General features: G+C 44.1%; 2 protein-coding genes across 2 annotated transcripts; both read left to right on the top strand.

Moving 5' to 3' along the window:
• The first annotated feature begins 718 nt into the window (after positions 1 to 718).
• Positions 719 to 17989, top strand: LOC139391766 (elongin-A-like). Its single transcript, XM_071139303.1, has 12 exons — positions 719 to 828; positions 1871 to 1927; positions 2522 to 2637; positions 2758 to 3284; positions 3696 to 4036; positions 4247 to 4358; positions 5797 to 5952; positions 6372 to 6469; positions 9615 to 9795; positions 14133 to 14262; positions 15659 to 15804; positions 17156 to 17989. Exons 1-12 carry the CDS (start codon positions 757 to 759, stop codon positions 17215 to 17217), a joined length of 1998 nt encoding a protein of 665 aa, XP_070995404.1. The 5' UTR covers positions 719 to 756; the 3' UTR covers positions 17218 to 17989.
• A 1263-nt stretch (positions 17990 to 19252) lies between these two features.
• LOC139392261 (PITH domain-containing protein 1-like) lies at positions 19253 to 23215 on the top strand. The gene is made up of 6 exons (XM_071140117.1): positions 19253 to 19508; positions 21043 to 21086; positions 21214 to 21291; positions 21506 to 21576; positions 21710 to 21811; positions 22317 to 23215. The coding sequence occupies exons 1-5, from the start codon at positions 19338 to 19340 to the stop codon at positions 21805 to 21807; spliced, it is 462 nt and encodes a 153-aa protein (XP_070996218.1). The 5' UTR covers positions 19253 to 19337; the 3' UTR covers positions 21808 to 21811; positions 22317 to 23215.
• The last annotated feature ends 160 nt before the right edge of the window (positions 23216 to 23375 follow it).

Here is a 23375-nt window from a genome sequence, read left to right as displayed (position 1 = left end):
GCTGTGCGCCCAACTCGGGGGATATGCAGCAGGTAACTTCGATTGTAACCTAAATCGCGCACGCCTGTTGGCAAAACTATGTGGAGATATGGGATCAGAGCATGACAATGTTCTATTGCACACGGAGGCTTGGTGGTTATCGAGGGGGAGTGTTGGGGGGAAAAAATAATTGAGAGAGAAACTGCTGTCAATAAAAATGTCTGTGAAACAAAAAAATATACTTTGTTGACTTTCTGTATAACAAAATAAAATGTGGCTATGTAACAGACATATTTGGGAAACTGAACGAACTAAACGCAAACATGCAGAGGGAAATACACCAAAATTCTACGAAATACGTTTGACTATGATCCTGGCTGTGTTGACATGCTGGTAAATCAAATCAAACCGCTGATCGAGCTGTCATGTGACCAAATGCTGCAGACAACACATTAATGGGCCACTGTGTCGATGTTCTGGTTCCGGACTCAAAGGGATATTTTTTTCTTTTTGACCATTTTAATTTAACTCAATCACAGTAAGGTACTTAATTGTTACCCAGAAAGGATTTTACATTGAGATAAAAAATAATTTAAAAAAACGTCTGCATTGGACCGTTCATCTTCAAACAGGTTTATCCTTTGTCAGCTGTTTTATTACGTAGTTCCGTCAATCTCCATGTCAACTGCAGGCTGACTGAAGCAGCGGATAGGAGAGCGCTGACCCATTTCTGCTGTAATGAAGCAGCTTCCGGGTCACAGGACACCAGCACTAAACATGGCGGAGGAGCTGTTGGAAGTGGTGGAGAGACTTCAGTCTCGGCTCTCCGAAAACCTAGAGCCTCGCAAGGTAATAGTCGTAAGGCCCAGAATGAAATGGCAAGGCTGTAGCGGATGGCTTCGCCTCGCTAGAATGTTTTCAAATATTGTCGCGTGGCAGGTAGTTCCGCGAATGTCGCTAGCGACTGATTTTTCTAAGATCACGATGCGTAACTTAGCCAACTAACTGTGTTTCTTAACCATAGTTCATGTTAAGTTTAACCGAGTCCCCGAGCTAGCTGCCAAGTCCGCAGAACTGTTCTTTATGCATTGGAGCCAACGGACATTGCCACTTTCAAATGCTAATAATGTAGCCATCTAGCTAGTGTTCAAGAAACGACACCGATTGTATAAGCTCCACGATCGAGTGACAGCAACATCAGCACGGGCCTAGTTGGTAGATTGTTGCACTTCACTCATGGACCAGTCCAAATTTGAAGGGCAACAACAATACATTGGGTTGTGCTGCGTTATTGTGATGTCGGCAGTTTCTTGATTGTGTCTCATTGAACAACGCACTCCCTACACACACACACACTGCCGTGTCGGGGTGGATTTTTATCAGCTGATCGACTTTAGTAAACACAACCCCCTCTCCGGATATGCGTAACTAGTCTACCTCACAACCCCCATAGGCCACGACAACGGACACATCTTGATGAGCCATGACAGTGCGCAATTCGGGCACATTTGTCAATTTCTGACTCAAATACGTCCTCAAAGTACGACACAGTTTGACATATATAGCCTACAAAGTCAACTACCAGTAGGCCTACACTTTTACACAGATAACGCTATCGTACGCTTTCACACAGTAGACCCATGTCATCAATGCTGTGATTTTGTAAATATTGTTATGTCGCTATGTTTTCATTCATTCAATGCTCAGCAGCCTTGAATTAACCTGACCATTACCTTTAACCAGCTATGTCCTCCCTTTTGTCATACCTGAATTTTGTGCACTTTGCTAGTGTGCAGACTGTCCTGTTTTTCTCAGAATCCGGCTAGTTAGGTCAATCAGTACCAAGGATGTAGTGAGCACAGTGTAAATCTTCTGTATTTGCACTATTTAGCTCCTGAAGACCCTCAGAAGGCTGGGGGAGCTGCCTATGACTGTGGATATCCTTGTGGTAAGATTTTGAAATAATGTGTGGCTGTTGGTAGAGCATGGTGCTTGCAACGCCAGATTGCAGGTTCTAATTTGTATTTATTTTTTTATAAATCAGTGCACGCTCACTACTGTAAGTTGCTCTGGATAAGAGCGTCTGCTAAATGACAAATGTAAAAATGCTCATGTCACGATTTTGATAGTATCTCTTTCTTTAGTCTCAAAGCCCCACATTGATTGCATTGCGCCCTAGTTCCTCAGTCACTGCAAAGTGTTCTTTAGAAGAGGAAGCCAAATACAGTCTTCGGTTATGCAACCGGATGATGTGGCCCTGTGTAGCCAGTTTCCCTATAGGAGTTGATGTGCTTTTTAATATTGTCAAGCAACCTTCAGAGCATGCTCACTTCCTTTTACCATGGGCAATAATGCTAATTTGGCCTATTTTATGTGCAATACTAAGAGTGCTGGCCTGCTCACTTAACCATTAGAGCTCCTGAATCTATACAAACCACCCATGTTTCTATCAGTGACACTAGTGTCAAAACATAATGTACAGATGAGGAGGACACCCTACTACTATCTGTGTCCCGCTTATATTTTGTTCTCTCCGGTGCAGGAAACTGGAGTAGGAAAAACTGTGAATTCGTTCCGGAAACATGATCTTGCTGGAGATCTTGCGAAGAGCCTTGTGGCCAAGTGGAAGAAACTGGTTCCCACCCCGTCTGCTGAAAGGTACATTTATTATTGAGGGGATTTCTTCTGATTCTTCGTCTTCATTTTCTTCATCATCGAGCGTATTTTCATCTGGATTCTACTGAAGTGTAGCTTTAATGTTTTTCTTCTTCCTCACAGACCCGGCAACGCGAAGGATGTACGGACACACGCGCACCCTCGCAGCTCCGAGGGAAAGGACGGGAGGCGCGAACGTGTCCGGGAACTATCCCCGGAGGAGCCGCCTCATCATGTAGAGGACAACGACGAAGAGGAGGAGGAAAGAGGCTACCGCACAAACTACTCCCCCTCCCCCCCTCAGCACCACTACAGCCCCCCACAGGTTGGCCACGGTGGCCAACGAGGGGGGTACCAGTCGGAGGGCTACGAGAGCCCCACGGAGGAAGAGCCAGAGCCCGTGCCCAGCCCCCCTCGCAAAGAGGTCCGACACGCCAAACCGCAAAAAGAGCCTGGGAGGGAGCATCACAGTTCCCACGGCGACCGGGGCGAGGAGAGACGGCAACGTCACGCCCAGGCGAGCAGCCGTGGTGGCGAAGGGAAGAAGAGCAGTGTGGGAAAGGAACCGCAGCACAGTGGCAAGGCCTCCAAGCACAGTCGGCACTCTACGCAGCACGAGAGCAAGAAGGACAAGAGAGGGGGAAGTGATGGTGAGTGTGCTGCCGAGTGAGTTTGCTGAGAGAAGTTCGCTGTGACTTCTGTGTCATTGTGACATTTACAGAGAGGCTGGTTCTCAAATGACATCCTATTCCATAGATGCCTCTTTCAATCTTTGAGTCAGTATTGGTCTGTTAACAGATGGTTTTCCAATTGTATATTATATTTATACATGTGGGATAATAAGAACTTTACTGTATTGTGGATATGGTGACCCATGGTCTTTTTCATCAGAACTCTGTAACAGTACTGCTATGGGTGATTAAAATATGCGATGATAGTAGTGATTGTTACCATTTCCCCATTAATTTGACCCTTAAAAGATGTGGGTTGTCTCACGTCTACACCCCCCCCCCCCAAAAAAAAATATATACATCCCATAACATCCTTCCCTTATTCTTTAGGGAGGTCACGTGAGCCTAGGGACTCTCCTATATTAGCCCAGACACCTGAGGAGCAGGCAGAAGAGGCATTTGATACCCCCACCGTGTCGTTTGAATCCTTCCTCACATATGACGCCCCTACGCCCACTAAGAAGAAGAAGAAGCCCGGCAGCAGCAGTCGGCCCTCCTCCCACCACACCTCCCACCACCACACACCTCGTCCTCCTGTCCAGCCTTCGCCTGCTGCCCCTTCCTCCTCCAAGGAGTCCAAGCCCAGCAAGGCAAACGGGAACCGCAGTAAGAGGGCTGATCCAGCCCAGACCCCAACGGCAACGACCCCGGTGCCTGAGAAACGCAGGAGGGTAAGAACAGACTTTCACTGAACTTTTCCTCACTCAATCATGCGTATGTCCAATTGGAGAATGTTATATTTGCTGTCACTTTTTTTTTTGGTGCTGGACAGTAAGTCCTTTCCGATCGTGTATGTTTTTATTAACCAGTTGCCCTGACCCTGATTTTCCCATAGATGTTGTTCTCAGCTTGTTGACTGAACTCTTCCTCTTTTACCCCAGGTGGTCGAGGTTGTGTCCACACTGCCTGATATCCCTCTGCCGGCCATCCAGCCTTACTACAGACCTCTGCCTTCCATTGATCTCACACCATTGTCCCCTCAGCGGCGCAAAGGTACTTAAAAAAAAAGTTGGTTCCTCCTTCACACTGTGTGTGTGTACTTTCCAATATCCATAATACTGTACAACAGATTGCATTCCCAATACATTGATTAATTATGTGTTATGATAGCGTGGATATTGGTAGTAGAATTTGTATGTGCTGGTCTGGACTTGTAATTTGGGTAAATGTGTATTAAGATACAGTATGTATTAGTCTCTAGGACTTTTGTTTTCTAGGGGCATGCTATTCACAAGTAAACATTGTTCTGTCTCACGATTCCCAAGCATGAAATTAAGCAGGGGATATTCAGTGTGCTGCGTGGCTATATTGACGAAAAACAGGTTCCATGAGATCTAATGGTGGGCTATTGCACAGATGGGGCTACATCTATTAAGGGACGGCAGAAAGCCTCTGTACTCTAGTTATGAATGTGTCTCCCTCTGCTATGTGGACGCACTATATGATACACCCTCTTTTGCAACTGGCGGCAAAAGAGCTGTGCGCCCAACTCGGGGGATATGCAGCAGGTAACTTCGATTGTAACCTAAATCGCGCACGCCTGTTGGCAAAACTATGTGGAGATATGGGATCAGAGCATGACAATGTTCTATTGCACACGGAGGCTTGGTGGTTATCGAGGGGGAGTGTTGGGGGGAAAAAATAATTGAGAGAGAAACTGCTGTCAATCACAATGTCTGTGAAACAAAAAAAGATACTTTGTTGACTTTCTGTATAACAAAATAAAATGTGGCTATGTAACAGACATATTTGGGAAACTGAACGAACTAAACGCAAACATGCAGAGGGAAATACACCAAAATTCTACGAAATACGTTTGACTATGATCCTGGCTGTGTTGACATGCTGGTAAATCAAATCAAACCGCTGATCGAGCTGTCATGTGACCAAATGCTGCAGACAACACATTAATGGGCCACTGTGTCGATGTTCTGGTTCCGGACTCAAAGGGATATTTTTTTCTTTTTGACCATTTTAATTTAACTCAATCACAGTAAGGTACTTAATTGTTACCCAGAAAGGATTTTACATTGAGATAAAAAATAATTTAAAAAAACGTCTGCATTGGACCGTTCATCTTCAAACAGGTTTATCCTTTGTCAGCTGTTTTATTACGTAGTTCCGTCAATCTCCATGTCAACTGCAGGCTGACTGAAGCAGCGGATAGGAGAGCGCTGACCCATTTCTGCCTTCACTGTGTGTGTGTACTTTCCAATATCCATAATACTGTACAACAGATTGCATTCCCAATACATTGATTAATTATGTGTTATGATAGCGTGGATATTGGTAGTAGAATTTGTATGTGCTGGTCTGGACTTGTAATTTGGGTAAATGTGTATTAAGATACAGTATGTATTAGTCTCTAGGCCTAAACCAGTTCTGATTGTCAGCAATTTGTCATGCTTAACTTTTCACCTCTTTCCGGCAGGTCCTGTGTCAAATGACGCCGAGGAGGACACCGGCTTCACTGGGAGACGCTTTAACTCTAAAATGACTGTCTACTCGGGTTCAAAGACGTCTTATCTGCCCAAGATGATGAGCCTGTACGAGCAGTGCATCAGGGTGCTACAAAACAACATTGACTGTGAGTGTTGTCTCCTAGTGACACTGTGAATGCCATGTAATCATAATGCTTAAGTTTTATTTCAGTGTCTTATCACATTATGTACATGTTAATGTCCTACACCTAACATCTCCCAGAAGGCAAAGACAATTTACAATGGTCTATTGTTCAAACACCAACTTAATTGAGTGGTTTCTTATGGCTGCTGGCCAACTTAGATCTACTTGTACACACTCTCAAAATCATTAAAACATAACGTCATGTGTTGCTCTTAGTTAACATTACACTCCCACAAAACATTGACTTCTTATATTTGTATAAAATCCAGGAAATGTGTTCCTGCCACAATTTTCAAATCACATTATCATTGTTTATCTTAGAGGTGCTTGACACCCTGGCGATTGTGTCATTGTATAATGAGATACTGTATGTTTGTCCAGCAATTGATGAGGTGGGAGGCGTGCCTTTTGAGATACTGGAACCAGTACTAGAGCGATGCACCCCAGAACAGCTTTACCGCATTGAGCAGTGCAATCAGGTAACACACACAAGTATGAATGCACAAACCCACAGGCGGTATGAAATGGTCAGTTGTCAGTTGTGCCTTTAAAAACTTTAAAATTCCTGCAAATAATGTCATGGCTAATTGACAATTTGAGTCAATTGGAGGGATACCTGTGGATGTATTTTAAAGCACGGGGTGCTTTGCTGCAGAGGGACTGGTGCACTTCACAAAATAGATGGCATCATAGGTAGGAAAATTGTGGATATATTGAAGCAACATCTGACAGTCAGGAAGTTAAAGCTTGGTCGCAAATGGGTCTTCCAAATGGGCAATGACCCCAAGCATACTTCCAAAGTTGTGGCAAAATGGCAACAAATTCAAGGTATTGGAGTGGCCATCAAAGGCCCTGACCTAATCCTATAGAACATTTGTGGGCAGAACTGGAAAAGCATGAAAAACCTGACTCGGTCATGAGGAATGGGCCAAAATTCACCCAATTTATTGTGGGAAGCTTGTGGAAAGCTACCCAAAACGTTTGACCCAAGTTACACAATTTAAAAGGCAATGCTACCAAATACTAATTGAGTGTATGTAAACTTCTAACCCACTGGAATCTGAAATAAAATCAGTACTATTGTTCTGACATTTCACATTCTTAAAAAAAATTGGTGATCCTAACTGACCTGAGATGGAATTTTTACTAGGATTAAATTTCAGGAATTGTGAACCTGAGTTGATGTATTTGTCTAAGAAAAAAATTAACCAGGAAGCACCAGTGACTCAGTCAATAAAAGTGTACATACCAACCAGAAGCCATGGATTACAGGCATCATCTGAGCTAAAGGGTAGAGCTGCCACTTTCAAGGAGCGGGAATATAACCCGGAAGCTTATAAGAAATCCCGCTATGCCCTCTGATGACCCTTCAATACAGGCCTAAGATCGAATCGTACTACACCGGCTCTGACGGATGTGGCAGGGCTTGCAAACCATTACACACTACAAAGAGCAGCACAGCGACGCGAGCCTACCAGACGAGCTAAACTAATTCTATGCTTGCTTCGAGGCAAATAACACTGAAACATGCAGGAGACCATCTGTTCCGGATGACTGTGTGATCACACTCTCCGCAGCTGGTGTGAGTGAGACCTTTAAACAGGTCAACATTCACAAGGCCCTCGGGCCAGACAGATTACCAAGACGTGTACATGCGCTGACCAACTGGCAAGTGTCTTCACTGACATTTCCAACCTGTCCCTTAGTCTGTAATACCAACATGTTTTAAGCAGACCACCATAGTCCCTGTGCCCAAGAACACTGCGGTAACCTGCCTAAATGACTACCGACCTGTAGCGCAACGACATTAGTCCCCCGGATGTGCCGCACATCGAGATGGAATGCAACATCAAATGTGTCCGGGGCACGACCAAAAGAGGAGCGACCCCTAGGTACATCTGGGTCACCCAGAGCAAACTCTCCCCTGAGTTTTCCTTCCCTAACCAGCTCTAGCCGCTCTTGTTGCAGCTTGATTTTTAGCACGCCCCAAAACCTTTTTAAATTCCAATTCATTTTCATATTTTACACAATCATGCTCTAGGTGTAACAGAAGCAGGTTTCTGCTGTTCAAAAAGAACACTAGGACTAACCGATGGCGTGGCCATTGTGACATTACAGGGAGACGGAGAGTCCTCAGCAGAGGCTGCCCCAGTGGTAACTTCAAGAATACCTCTCCATCAGATTAACCTAATAGAATTTGACATTTATCACCAATTTCAACCTTGTAGTGTTCAGCAACCTTCAGCTGTTCTTTAGTACATAGTTCTAACAGTTCCTCTGATGAAAAGCAAATGAACTCATCTACATAAGACACGATAGTCGCAAGAAAAAAATACAAATAATCTCGCTCTTCCCCTCTGCTGAACACACCAGACCACACAGAGAAATGACAATCATACTGGGCATCACAGAAGAGAGATGAGATATGGAGCTTCCCCAAAACCTACAGTAACTCAACTCTAATCTTTATGTGGATTTGCAGTGGGTAGTTAGGCACTGTAGCCCACTGGCAAGGAAATAAGCCACACTGGCAGAGTCCCAAGCCACGGATGTGCCCCCGAGACAACCGCTCAGTCCAGACACCACACAATAATAAAACTAAATAAGCATGCCCAACGTATTCCAAAGTGAAACATGTCACTAAGCCTAACAGAGTTAAAAAGGCTATAGCTCCGGGTAGCTAGTGTCACTACCGTCCCAAATCGCCCACTGAGGTACACAGCCAATTGTACTCACTTCAGACCGATTAACCAACAGCGAGTAGAACAAGTCTCCAGCCTTTGCAGGGGCCTGGAAACTAACCAATGTACTTTCTCCAACGCCGCACACAAACTATCCACCGCAGTGGCAAGTTTACCAAACAAACAAAGGCAACTAGTACTGGCCACCAAACATTACAACTCAAACAAGCTGTAACAAAAGATGCAAACAATGCCCCTACAGAGTTTAACATTAATTCCACATTTTCTCCCAAACACAACACACATACTAGCAAGCCAAACGACACTAGTATTAGTCCTTCATAATACAATAAAGTGCTATACGCCAAAATGTCTAGGAACCAACCTTATGATCCCGGACGAGCCCCTACTTGTCACAAACGGCTCAAAGTGCGTAACAAAAAGGGAGACAACGTGAAGATAAGGAATAACAAAATATATTTATTAACAAAAGTTAACTAAATAGAATTAACAATGGTGTGAGTGGTTACGTGCATAAATGTGATAATGATGGGTGTTGAAAGTTACCAACGCAAACAACCAAAATCTGTCTGCATGGAGAGAGTCTCCTCAATGAATGGGGAACGAGGTGCATTTATGCTGGGACACACCCGAACCCAGGTGTGTCCCACTTCACTGACGACCCTCCCGGCTCCGCCCACTGACATCCTATTAAGGAAAACAAGAGCAAAGAGAGAGAATTCGGCAGACAGAGTGGGAGGGTCGTCACAATGGGGTATGGGTAGATGAGTGAGGGGAAAAAATATATATTCAATCAATTTTGACAACAAAATGTGGAATAATTCAAGGGATATGAATACTTTCTGAAGGCACTGTATTTCGTGTCAACACTCTTGTAAATTGTATTGTATTTTATAATTTTAACCCAAAATTTTCCTCTCAGTGTTTTATGGAGGACTCTGATGAGCTTTGGCAACGCCACTGCCAGCGTGACTTCAAGCGTGAGACGCCCCAGGAGTACGAATCATGGCGGGAGATGTACCTGCGGAAACACGACGAGCGGGAGGAGCGCCTGCGCAAGCTCACCCAAAACATCAGCTCGGCCCATGCCAACAAGCCCAAAGGTTTTCTATGTCCTATCTATGAACTGGATCCTACTATACAGTACTTATTACTAGGAGTTATTTAATCCATGAAAGTGTACTGAGGGTGTTTATTTTGAGTGAGCATATGTGTGTATATACAGTACCAGTCAAAGGTTTGGACACACCTACTCATTCCAGGGTTTTTCTTTATTTTTACTATTTTCTACATCAAAACTATTAAATAACACATATGGAGTCATGTAGTAACCAAAAAAGTGTTAAACAAATCAAAATATATTTGAGATTTTTCAAAGTAGCCACCCTTTTCCTTTGAAAGCTTTGTACACTTGGCATTCCCTCAACCAGCTTCATGAGGTAGTCACATAGAATGCATTTCAATTAACAGGTGTGCCTTGTTAATTTGTGGAATTTCTTTCCTTCTTAATGTGTTTGAGCCTATCAGTAGGGGTGGAATACCGAAGGTAGCCCTATTTGGTAAAAGACCAAGTCCATATTATGGCAAGAACAGCTCAAATAAGCAAAGAGAAACAACAGTCCATCATTACTTTACGACATGAAGGTCAGTCAATCCAGAAAGTTTCTTCAGGTGCAGTCGCAAAAACCATCAAGCGCTATGATGAAACTGGCTTTCATGAGGACTGCCACAGGAAAGGAAGACCCAGAGTTACCTCTGCTGCAGAGGATAAGTTCATTAGAGTTATCTGCCTCAGAAATTGTAGCCCAAATAAATGCTTGACAGAATTCAAGTAACAGACACATCAACATCAACTATTCAGAGGAGATTGCGTTAATCAGGCCTTCATGGTTAAAATACTGCAAAGAAACCACTACTAAAGGACACCAATAATAAGAAGAGACTTGATTGGGCCAAGAAATACGAGCAATGGACATGAGACTGGTGGAAATCTGTCCTTTGGTCTGTGTCCTGATTTTGAGATTTTTTGTTCTAACCGTCTTTGTGAGACGCAGAGTAGGTGAACGAATGTTATGTTTCACTATATTGGATCACGCCATTATATTGGTATCACTCTGCGGCGGAGGGATACATCCGAGGTGAGGATTTACAGATTTACTCCTGTGTACACCTGTATCACGGCTAGGGTCCGCCCCTATATATAGACCCCATGGCCGCGACACACGTTCTCTTTCATTTTCTCGGTGGATGTCCGTGTGGTTTGAGGTACAAACTTTCTGCGGTTTGCTCTGGTAAGTCACTTGTGTACAAGTGTAATATCTTTCATGGAAGTGCTCCACTCGCTGCACTCGTTTGATCTGTATCTTCCGCCCGTGGTTTGTCGTACTTGTTTCGTTAGCGTTACACTACGATTCCGTATGCATGCGATTCCGTCTTGCGTCAGGAGGTTGATAGGCTGTTCCTGGGGGACGATGCTGGCACTGTTCACCACCGTGAGTGGGGCTGACAGGCCATCAGAAGCCGGCAGCGGGGATTCATCGCCCCCGGCGGCTCGAGAGGCTATGAGGAACCTACTCACTCGGGTAGCCACTGCACTGGACATCAAACTAGTGGATAGTGATGACTCTCCATCTCTGCTGAGTTCTGCGAGGTGTTGAAGAAGAGCTGGGCCTCTGTCAGGGGGTGCTTCTGACTCACAGCAGAGACTGGACCATGGAGTTATGTTTGCAGGCACAGAGTCATTTGGCCTCTGGGAGTACCCGATCAAAGACACCATGATAGCTGCCATGGTCCTCCCGCACCGGGAGATTATAGGACGGAACCTGCGACTGAAGCCGGGACCCCCCAGAGTCTTTGATGCAGACTTGAAAGCCACACATGGGTCCCTCTGCTTTCTTGGTCGCCCTACCAACTGCCTTACCATGCAGCTGCAGGCCTACCTGCATACTCTGTTGCCCCGGCTGCAGAAGGGCACAGAGGAGCTCCTCCGGGAAGCGATGGAGGTGTCTTGCCTGCTTTCCCTGCTCCAGCAGGGATGTGGCCCGTGCCAACAGACGGGCCATGGCGCAAGTGGTTACCTCCTGTCGCCATCTCTGGCTGGCCCAATCCCGTCTGCCAGCTGCTCTCCAGAGCCACTCTCCCAGTGCCACTCTCCCCATCACCCTAGCGCTGACGTTTGGCTTAGGGGTTGATGACATTCTGGAACAGACCGATAAGGTTCGTAGGGATTGGGAGACCCTGAGACGGTTCATGCTGCCACCTCAGGCCATAGGTCCAAGGCAGACGGACCGTCACCTTGGACCCGGGAGAAGCGGCCGTGGGGGAACTCTGGGGTATCCGAGACCCCACCGCCTCAGTCTGTGGGCTTGGCCACTGAACGACACCAATGGTCCACATAAGGGCTACAGGAGGGTGTAATGAACACCATTCAGAGCGCTAGGGCACCGGCTACAACCGCGGCATGCCAGTTGCGCTGGTGGTTGTTCTGCTTTTGCCGCACGGTTATTGAGGTTGTGCCTCGTGGGGTGCAGAGTGTCCTCCAATACTTGCAGTCTCACTTGGATGAAGGCTTTGCAGCCTCTACACTGAGAAGGTATTTGGCTGCTATATCTGCCTGCCATGTGGGGTGGATGGACAGGCCAGTGGGGCGCCATCCCTTGGTCTCCAGGCTTATGAAGTGGGTTCGTTGCTTGCGTCCAGCTAGGACCCGCTCGATGCCGAGCTGGGATCTGGATGTGGCAAAGCTGCCTTTCGACCCGTTGGGAGTCTGCCTCCCTGTAACACCTCTCTATGAAGGTGTTTTTCTTGGTAGCGATTACTTCCATGATGAGGGTGGGTGAGCTCCATGCTCTTTCGGTAAGTTCTGAGTGCTACCAGATGGACCCTGGTGGGAGGAGTATATCTCTCAGCCCCAACCCTTCATTCCTCCCGAAGGTTCTATCAGACAGGCATGTGAACATCCCTTTTATATGCCTACGACCCCCCCCCCCCCCCCCCGGGGGGAGTCTAGGCCTCACTCTGGCATGCTTTGCCCTGGCTGCCTATTTGCCCGGGCACTGGCTGCCTATGTGGAGCGGACACGGTCAGTGAGAACAACAGACCAGCTTTTTGTCTGCTATGGTGAGAGAGTCCTGAGGGCCGGGCTCTCAAAGCAGAGGCTCTCTCACTGGATCGTGGACACGATTACCACAGCATACCGCCTTGACTGGCAGGCCAGTGCTGGGATCTGTGGTGGCACATTCAACACGAGGTGTGGCTGTGTCCTGGGCTCTACTGAGAGGAGTGCCCCTCATGCTTTCTGTGCTGCGGCCAGCTGGGCTTCCTCTTGCACCTTTGCTAGGTACAATCGGGTAAATGTGGCACCTCCCTCTGCGGTTGGTTCAGCAGTCATGGGCGTCGCCTCCCCTTCCAGGGACTGTGCCGAGACCCCCCCTTCCACATTGGCGAACCCTGCATCTCGGTCCTGTGCTGGGATTTCGCTGTTGGCTGGCCAGTTCCCTCTACCACCAGCTAAATCTGGTACGGGTATACTAATGTATTGGAGTGATCCAATAGAGTGAAACATAATGAAGGTTACGTGAGCTATATGGATCACTCCAATCCTCGACATTGCTAGAGGTGCTTCAAAAATTATTTGGAGAACATGTGTCGCAGCCATGGGGTCTATATATAGGGGCGGACTCCAGCCGTGATACTGTGTACACGGGAGTAAATCTGTAAATCCTCACCTCGGATGTATCCCTCTGCCGCGGAGTAATACCAATAAATTGGAGTGATCCATATAGCTCACATAACCGTGGTTACATACATAACCTTTTATCTCCACATGTGTGGTTCCGTCCGTGAAGAATGGAGGAGGAGGTGTGATGGTGTGGAGATGTTTTGCTGGTAACACTGTCTGTGATTTATTTAGAATTCAAGGCACACTTAACCAGCATGGCTACGCCAGCATTCTGCAGTGATACGCCAGTCCCACTAAGTGCAAACCAGATTGGATATAATTTGTTTTTCAACAGGACAATGACCCAACACTCCTCCAGGTTGTGTAAGGGCTATTTGACCAAGAAGGAGAGTGATTGAGTGCTGCATCAGATGACCTGTCCTCCACAATCGCACGACCTCAACCCAATTGAGATGATTTGGGATGAGTTGGACCGCAGAGTGAAGGAAAAGCAGCCAACAAGTGCTTAGCAAATGTGGGGACTCCTTCCAGGCTGTTGGAAAATGATTCCAGGTGAAGTGGGTTGAGAAAATACCAAGAGTGTGCAAAGCTGTCAAAGGCAAAGGGTGGCTACTTTGAAGAATATAAAATATATTTTGATTTGTTGTTTGGTTACTACATGATTCCATATGTGTTATTTCATAGTTTTGATGTCTTAGATATTATTATTTAACTGGTTGTGTGTGTGTGTGTGTGTGTGTGTTTGTGTTTTCCTCGCAGGTCGACAGGTTAAAATGGCATTCGTGAACTCAGTCGCAAAACCTCCACGTGATGTCCGCCGGCGACAGGAGAAGTTTGGCACCACAAGCACCTCCACTGCCAGCTCCACCGCAGCTGCTGCTCCGATCAAGTATGTGGACACTAGTGTGCATACCACTATCAAACACTGCATAGTACTGCATGCACTTCCGTGTTTATTTTTTCCTACTTACATTTCCTTATCTGAAGATATGATTGGCTGAATGGTAACTTTGTTTGCTAACATGTAATTCAGACTCTCAAACTTATTCTCAAAGGTTCACTAGATCATATTTTCATCAACAAGTTGACCGTTATGATTTTCACCCCAATTTTTATCTTGTCTCATCTCTGCAACTCCCCAACTGGGTCGGGAGGCGAAGGTCGAGTCATGCGTCCTCAGAAACATGACCCACCCAACCGTGCTCTTAACACCCGCCCGCTTAACCCGGAAGCCAGCTGCACCAATGTGTCGGAGGCCTGCCACAAGGAGTCGCTAGATCGCGATGAGCCAAGTTAAGCCCCCCCCGGCCACACCCTCGCCTAACGACGCTGGGCCAATTGTCTGCCGCCCTATGGGACTCCCGATCATGGCCGGTTGTGATACAGCCCGGGATTGAACCCGGGTCTGTAGTGACACCTCTGCACTGCAGTGCCTTAGACCGCTGTGCCACTCGGGAGGCCGACCGTTATGAGTCTATGTGAATTGTTACAACGTCATCATGGGAAGTTATAAAGGTTATCAAGTTCACACAGGGATTACGATTCCTTACATTTAAATAAAATGCTGAAACTCCCCCTGACATTTTCTGGCTGTTCTGAACTTGCAGGAGGACACACAGCTTCAGGGATGCCAGAGTAGCCAGAGGACCATATGTTAAACAGGAAAAGCAAGAGACTAAAGTGAAAGATTTCCCAGTGTTCAATCTGGTGTCAGGGTGAGGATGGAGAGGCTGAAAGAGAAGAGCACATACAAACATTCCAGAATTCCTTTAATCTCTCCACCACCATCAAACATTCTGATATGCTGGCACTTACATTTTCATATACACAGAAATGCTTGGCTGAATGCTAACTTAAGATAATATGCACTTCAGCATATTTGTATCCAAAATTTGATGAAAATATGTCCTGTTTTGAAGAATGAATGAGTAGTCATAATATATCATAAAGTTTCAACACACTGGAGGATGAAATGGAATAGAGGCAGACATTCTGACGTTTTCTGGCCGTTCCCGAACATGCAGGGAGACGGAAAGCTTCAGAGACATTGTGAAAGCTTGACAGGAAAAGAAAGCGAGACAGTTGTTCAATCTGACGACAGGTTGAGGATATAGCAGCTGGACTACATGAGTAAAGAAGAGCAAATAGAAACTTTCTTGAAATGTTGATTTTGAGAACTATTAAGTGATGTAGACGGGCTTGAAAACGTACTATTATGAAACTATACTGTTTTGTATATTCCTGTACACTGATTGGATCGTCCTTCCTGCATTTTTTTTCTTCAGAATAAGGCCAGCCATGTCTTATAGCTCTCACTTGGCTGAGCCCAGCCTCTCCTCCTCTCACGACAGTCCCCCTGAGACCTCTCGCTCCTCAGGCCCCAGCGGTGGGGGTTGCCCCAGCGCAAGAGACAACAAGCCACAGGTCAAAAGTGAGTATCGTGTGTGTGTGTGAGAAAATGGGTGCAGAAATGTACGCTAACGTTCAAACGTTTGGGGTCACTTAGAAATGTCCTTGTTTTTGAAAGAAAAGCACAGTTTTTGTCCATTTTAAAATAACAAAATTTATCAGAAATACAGTGTAGACATTTGTTAATGTTGTAGATGACTACTTCCTTCACAGAACAGCAAAAACTGTAGAAAGAGGAGTGGGAGGCCCCGGTGCACTACTGAGCAAGAGGACAATAGTACATTAGAGTGTCTAGTTTGAGAAACAGACGCCTCACAAGTCCTCAACTGGCAGCTTCATTAAATAGTACCCGCAAAACACCCGTCTCAACAGTGAAGAGGTGATTCTGGGATGCTGGCCTTCTAGGCCAAGTTCTTCTGTCCAGTGTCTATGTTCTTTTGCTCATCTTAATCTTTTATTTTTATTGGCCAGTCTGAGATAATGCTTTTTCTTTGCAACTCTGCCTAGAACGCCAGCATCCCGGAGTCGCCTCTTCACTGTTGCTGTTGAGACTGGTGTTTTGTGGGTGCTGTTTAATGAAGGTGCCAGTTGAGGACTTGTGAGGACTCTGTTTCTCAAACTAGACAGACTAATGTACTTGTCCTCTTGCTCAGTGGTGCACCGGGGCCTCCCACTCCTATTTCTATTCTGGTTAGAGGCAGTTTGCGCTGTTCTGTGAAGGGAGTAGTACACAGCGTTGTACGAGATCTTCAGTTTCTTGGCAATTTCTCACATGGAATAGCCTTAATTTCCCAGAACAAGAATAGACAGACGAGTTTCAGAAGAAAGTTATTTGTTTCTGGACATTTTGAGCCTGTAATCCAACCCTCAAATGATGCTTCAGATACTCAACTAGTCTAAAGAAGGCCAGTTTTATTGCTTCTTTAATCAGAACAACAGTTTTCAGCTATGCTAACATAATTGCAAAATGGTTTTCTAATGATCAATTAGCCTTTTAAAATTATAAATTTGGATTAGCTAACACAACGTGCCATTGGAACACAGGAGTGATGGTTGCTGATAATGGGCCTCTGCACGCTTATGTAGATATTCCATTAAAAACCTGCCGTTTCCAGCTACAGTAGTCATTTACAACATTAACAATGTCTACACTGTATTTCTGATACATTTGAAGTTATTTTAATGGACAAAAAATGTGTTTTTCTTTCAAAAACAATTGGACCCAACATTCATGTAAAAAAAAAATATATATATATATATAATTATTATAATTTTTTTCTGTTTTAAAACATTTTGTCTTTAATCTGTGTTGAGGACATGTCTGCGTGGCTAACTTTTCTGCTGTTACAATGTCACGTCTGTTTATCTTGCAGAAATCGCCCCCATGATGGCTAAAACTATCAAAGCTTTCAAGAACAGATTCTCCCGCCGATAGAGTTGGAGAGAGATGAATGTATGGAGTTATTGAGAGGAAGAGAGATTGTAGGAGCTAAGTGAGCTAAGCTCTTTTTTTTTTTTTTTTATTCAATGAATTATGGAAGATCTACAAACCCCGACCAGACATGTGTACACACACACAGACACACACACAGATTTATTCCATTATTTTAGCATTTCTTAAATACACACACAATTATGTCCTATTTTTTTAACTGTTCCCAGTTTGACCCTGGCAAACACACACTTGTACACACACAGACAAAATAACATTTCAAAGGTGAAACTAGTAATTTGTTACAAGTTCATACAAGCAGTATCACACTACAGAGGGACTCTGACAGACAGAACTATTCTTTATTATGGTACTCATAAGTTAAGACATCAAACTACATAGTGCTGTTACAGTCAGTCATGTTTTTTTAAATACAATTGAGTAGACATCCTTTTACTCCAGTGTATTCCCACTTTCTTTTCCTACTGTGTTCAGTGTTGAACCACATGTGCATCCCTACTTTTATCTGGTTCACTGTGATGAGTGAGGAAAGAAGTGACTGTGGGAAGAGGAAAACACAAAAAGGGAGAGAGTAAAGAGCAAGTGATAGGACCCTGCAGCTTCACTCGTATGTATTTATTTTAAACTCTGGGACCCCGGGGTCACCCTGAACCCAGACCCAAATGGAAGTGGATGAAATAGTAATTTTAATAGATTTTAATAAATGTTATATGGACATTTTTAATAAAATTGACTTTTTGCCCTCATATGTTAATGGTCTATTTTCTTCAGTCTGTGTTGATGTTGAAAAACACAGCTCAAATCTAGCAATGGAACCAAGCAATAGTGCACTGAATAAATTGCTGTAATAGGGTATATTCTGTATGCCCCACACTGAGAACAGAGAATGTCATTGTTCAGCTTTATATTGTATCACTGTAATAATGACTACTGAAAGAAATGTGCAATGGATGTTGGGTGCAAAACAAATGGGAGTAGCTTTCCACTAGACACTGATCTAAGCTCAGTTATTGATTTTACATGTGTGTGTGCTTGGGTTGCCACTACTTTGTATACTCAAAGTCATAAACCCTGCCCATTTTTACAATTTATCTTTAAATTTAGATTTTAAACTGAACTTTAACCACACTGCCAACCTTATGCCTAACCCTGACCTTAAATCAAGACCAAAAAGCTAATTTCTGTAGCTAATTTTGACTTTGTGGCTGTGCAATCTGACTGTGCATAAAGCAATTATGTATACAAACCCTGCTTTGCAGATGCTGTGTATTGGCTATTGAGAGGCTTTGAAGCCAAGCCAGTAGGAGCAGTTCTCCACAGGAATTAATGGAATTCCATGGTATTTCAATTAAATGTTTTGTTGTAGTGGGGACGGTAACATTAGTGATCTCTAAAAGTTATACTTTAAAGAATTTTATATTTTTTTATGTTTACTCACCTAGTATAATTTAAAGTATGCATTAAGGCACGTGTCAAACTCCATGGCGGGCCAAGTGTCTGCGGATTTTCGCTGCTTCCTTGTACTTGATTGAGGGGAGTAGGAACTCTCCTCACCTGGTTGTCTAGGTCTTAATTCGACACAAACTGACGGGAAATAACGAAAACCAGCATACACTTGGCCCTCCATGGAATGAGTTTGAAACCCCTGCATTAAGGTGTCTAATAGAATAAACGTCGCAAAAAGGAATGTAGATTTACATAAATGCATTTCAATAGCTTCCAAACTATGTTTTACAATGTTGGGGTAGTGCCAAAATGGAGGCACAGTGGCTTCAACACGGCGTCCCCAATCAATTAGTAATTCTAGTGTATATATAAATGATTTATAACTCATTGGTCAAAAATCTAGTGAAACCTTGTGCTTGTTCATTGGTGTTGGCCAGGCCAATCAGAGAGCACTTTGGCGTTGTGCGTCTGTACGTCAATCTTGATTGGCTATTAACGTAAGCGAAATTTTAAAATGTTTCCTCTCCTGAACGTTGTGGAAAAGTGAAACCAGTCAAGTCAGTCTGAAACAAATAACTTAGCTAGTTAGACAGCCCGTATCATCACTAGCTAGGACTTACATTTCCCTAAAGTGCGATATATAGTTAGTACCCGCGATGTCTGGTCACTGCTGCTGTGAAGACGAGCACGAGCCAGCGGAACGGGGCATGGAGTATACACTTTATCAGCGCATTGACTTCGAGAAACTGCAGTGCCTCAACGAAGCAAGAGAAGGCGATGGGAAACTCGTATTTAAACCATGGGATCAACGGACAGACAGGGAGAAGGTAATGTTATCGACTCATTAAACGTATAACGTAACATCATCTTAAATGAACCATTTTGGTGTAGAATCAATGAACCCCCCCCACTAAAATTACGTGGTTCTGCGTTAAATCAAACATTGAAAAAATGAACACCCATGTTTACTAATTTTGTACACTGAACGAAATATGTACACAGGTGGTGGAATATTTTAGTGTCAATGAGCCTTTCCTTAAAGCTGATCTGGACCTCTTCCATTGATGAAGTCAAATGTCCTCTTCTTCCATTGAAGGCCAATTTCTTATAACCTTTCTAATGTGATAAAGGGGTTATCTCACTCACTGTTGGTTAACTTTATCATAACTGTTATGTGATACTAATTAATTAATAATTTTTTATTTCACCTTTATTTAACCAGGTAAGCTAGTTGAGAACAAGTTCTCATTTGCAACTGCGACCTGGCCAAAATAAAGCATAGCAGTTCGACACATACAACAATACAGAGTTACACATGGAATGAACAAAACATGCAGTCAATAATACAGTAGGAAAAAAAGCCTATATACAGTGAGTGCACATAAGGAAGTTAAGGCAATAAATAGGCCATGGTGGCGAAGTAATTACAATATGGCAATTAAACACTGGAATGGTAGATGTGCAAAAGATGGATGTGCAAGAAGAGATTGTGGTGCAAAAGGAGTAAAATAAATAAATACAGTATGGGAATGAGGTAGATAGATGGGCTGTATACAGATTTGCTATGAACAGGTGCAGTGATCTGTGAGCTGCTCTGACAGCTGGTTCTTAAAGCTAGTGAGGGAGATGGGAATCTCCAGCTTCAGTGATTTTTGCAGTTCGTTCCAGTCAGTGGCAGCAGAGAACTGGAAGGAAAGGCGACCAAAGGACGAATTGGCTTTGGGGGTGACCAGTGAGATATTCCTGCTGGAGCGCGTGCTACGGGTGGGTGCTGCTATGGTGACCAGCGAGTTGAGATAGGGCGGGGCTTTACCTAGCAGAGACTTGTAGATAACCTGTAGCCAGTGGGTTTGGCGACGAAAATGAAGCGAGGGCCAGCCATCTAGAACGTACAGGTCGCAGTGGTGGGTAGTATATGGGGCTTTGGTGACAAAACGGATGGCATTGTGATAGACTACATCCAGTTTGCTGAGTAGAGTGTTGGAGGCTAATTTATAGACATCGCCGAAGTCAAGGATTGGTAGGATGGTCAGTTTTACAAGGGTATGTTTGGCAGCATAAGTGAAGGAAGCTTTGTTGCGAAATAGGAAGCCGATTCTAGATTTAATTTTTGATTGGAGATGCTTAATGTGAGTCTGGAAGGAGAGTTTACAGTCTAGCCAGACACCTAGGTATTTGTAGTAATCCATGTATTCTAAGTCAGAACCGTCCAGAGTAGTGATGCTGGATGGGCGGGCAGGTGCGGGCAATGATTGGTTGAATAGCATGCATTTAGTTTTATTTGCATATAAGAGCAGTTGGAATTATCTTGAATTAATTATCTTGAATTAATTATCTTGAAACGGTCTCCATCTTCTGCAGTTTGTTGAGAGTGATGCTGATGAAGAGCTCCTGTTCAACATCCCGTAAGACCCCCCCCCCCCCCCCCCCCTTCAACCCCCTTTTCACCCTTTCTTATTCTGTCATTTTAACTTTAAACTTGTTTCATCATATTATGTTTGTGTTATTTTTCACAAATCATATTTTTCTCAGGTTCACCGGAAGGGTCAAGCTGAAAAGGATCGGCATCGCCGGTGAAGACGGTGAATCGCATCCTGCTGAAATGAGACTGTGAGTGAGTACTGTTTCACCTTGAGCCAGTGTAGCATGTATCAACTCTTTGAGATTTGGTGGTTATTACTCACAACAAGTCAACAGGTGTGTATTAATTTGTGCAAAAGGGGTTACAACGGGAAATGTTTTACAAGTTTCTATTGGACATATTCCGGTAGGTCCCTCCCTGTTTAATTCTGTTTTCTTCTGTTTGCTTTCGTTTGGTTCATAGTGAATACACCCCCAGCTCTGAGACCGCTGTGCAAACTGAAAGAGCAAGTATTGTAGTTAGCTTATTGCTCCGTGAGTGACATTTGACTCATTCTTCACACCGTGAGATCAAGACAGCTTCTGCTACATCGGCATGGAATTGCATTTTATTTATTGTCAGCGTGTGTGGTTTTTATAACTATGTGTTGTTGCATTCTCCCTGTAGATACAAGAACATACCCCACATGTCCTTTGACACATGCAGAGAACCTGAGGAAGTCTTCCGTCTCAATAGAGATCCACTGGCTCAGCTGGAATACCTAACTAGGTAAGAGCAACAGAAGTGCGCAAACACACTAAAAGTTGTATTGTTTTCCAAGAAAACAATGGGGTTTATGGTCATTGCTCACCCATAGACTATTTCTGAGACAAAATAGCAAAACCATTATGCCTAAGTACCCACCAAACCTAAAACACACCAAACGAATCAATCCTAAATTGACATTCTTTCCAGAGTTGCGCGTTTTTCCAACGTTAATCACTTGTCAGTTCACATATCACGGAACTTTGGGACAGAGTACACACGGGTCTACTACATTGGGCTGAGAGGGGAGTACTCACAGGTGAGAACAAACATGAGACCAACGTTCAGTAAATTATCTCATACAGCTCAGACAGTGTATGCCTCAGCTGAGTTTATTTTTCTTATTGCTCTAAGGATTTCCAGAATTGTTTCACTTTTGTATCAGGCTTTACTTTGACTGTTATATGTTGTCCATTTTTTTAAATGGCAAAACACCTCACCTCTGTCTCATCTGTTTTCTTCCTCTCAGGCTCATAGACATGAACTGACCATCTACAACTACGAGGTGTCCGCTAACCCCGCAGACCATAAAGTCGACAGCATCATCCCACAAACAAATGTCATCTCCTGAGAGAAAGGAGGGGTGGGATAGTTGCATTGACAGAGATGGGTCAAAAGCAAGTGTGATGGATACTTAGGCCTGGTGGGTGAACTTTCTCATTTGGAGGTCAGGTATGCCTAATACTGAACATAAGTGTCTAATCTGGATTTTCTCAGTTACACTTATTGTACCACCGAGTGGAGGCTGAAAGAAGTACGTTTTCGTTTGGTAAATTAATACATTTAATGTCAGTTGCTGGTAACCCTGTGATAAAGCATCACGGTGCTTTTATCTAAAACTATATCTGGTCGCTGTCTGCCACCTAGTGGTTTGTTGTAATATGACAACTTGTCTCAGCAAAACTGGAATGACTCAAGTCCCCTGCAGTGGGAGCTCACTCACATTCTTTCATCCAAGCTCTGAATGGCATGGCAATAATGTGACTATGTAGACATTTTGACACAACCAAAGTAGATCAGCATAAGGTTTTCATTTGATTAGACTCATATACACACACTTACTTTAGGGGTGAGTTGCTTACTATACCACACAGCTTTCTTTGACACCCACCAAACACAAAAGCTAGTTAACTCATGATTTCATTGCATTATTAATGTGGTGTCACATTGCGGTCTATGACCGCCAGTGGCTGAATGTGATGGCTTGGTGCGACATATTGGAGTTGGGAATTTGCTGTATGCGTAGGCTGAGAAATAGAAAATGTCCTCAGCTGTTGTGTGTAATGTAATTATTTGAAGAATAAAGATGCGTTACATAATATATGTTTTAATTAGTATAGAATTTAATTGAAATGTAGATTTTGGATTAATAAAAGGCAGTTTTGTTATGTGTAAAAATATGCTCTTTGCATTTGGTATAATTTATTTGTTTAGTGTAAATTGGACTAGAATATATTGCCTATCGATTGATGGAGGGGTGTACGGTAAGCGCGAGCTGGAGAAAGGGTTTGTACGTCATCATGACATC

This window comes from Oncorhynchus clarkii, chromosome 32 (assembly GCF_045791955.1).
Source record: "Oncorhynchus clarkii lewisi isolate Uvic-CL-2024 chromosome 32, UVic_Ocla_1.0, whole genome shotgun sequence".
In the NCBI taxonomy this organism is placed as follows: domain Eukaryota; kingdom Metazoa; phylum Chordata; class Actinopteri; order Salmoniformes; family Salmonidae; genus Oncorhynchus; species Oncorhynchus clarkii.
The sequence above is the reverse complement of the archived record's forward strand: the minus strand, read 5'-3'. Positions and strand labels throughout refer to the sequence as shown.

Bases quoted from the DNA above. Each gene is read 5' to 3' on its own strand.
- LOC139392261 (XM_071140117.1), top strand. From the start codon at position 19,338: ATGTCTGGTCACTGCTGCTGTGAAGACGAGCACGAGCCAGCGGAACGG. The intron at 21,087-21,213 runs GTAAGACCCCCC...TATTTTTCTCAG, and splicing joins GAGCTCCTGTTCAACATCCC to GTTCACCGGAAGGGTCAAGC. The intron at 21,577-21,709 runs GTGAGTGACATT...TTCTCCCTGTAG, and splicing joins TGTAGTTAGCTTATTGCTCC to ATACAAGAACATACCCCACA.
- LOC139391766 (XM_071139303.1), top strand. From the start codon at position 757: ATGGCGGAGGAGCTGTTGGAAGTGGTGGAGAGACTTCAGTCTCGGCTC. The intron at 14,263-15,658 runs GTATGTGGACAC...TTTTTTCTTCAG, and splicing joins GCAGCTGCTGCTCCGATCAA to AATAAGGCCAGCCATGTCTT. The intron at 15,805-17,155 runs GTGAGTATCGTG...TTTATCTTGCAG, and splicing joins CAACAAGCCACAGGTCAAAA to AAATCGCCCCCATGATGGCT.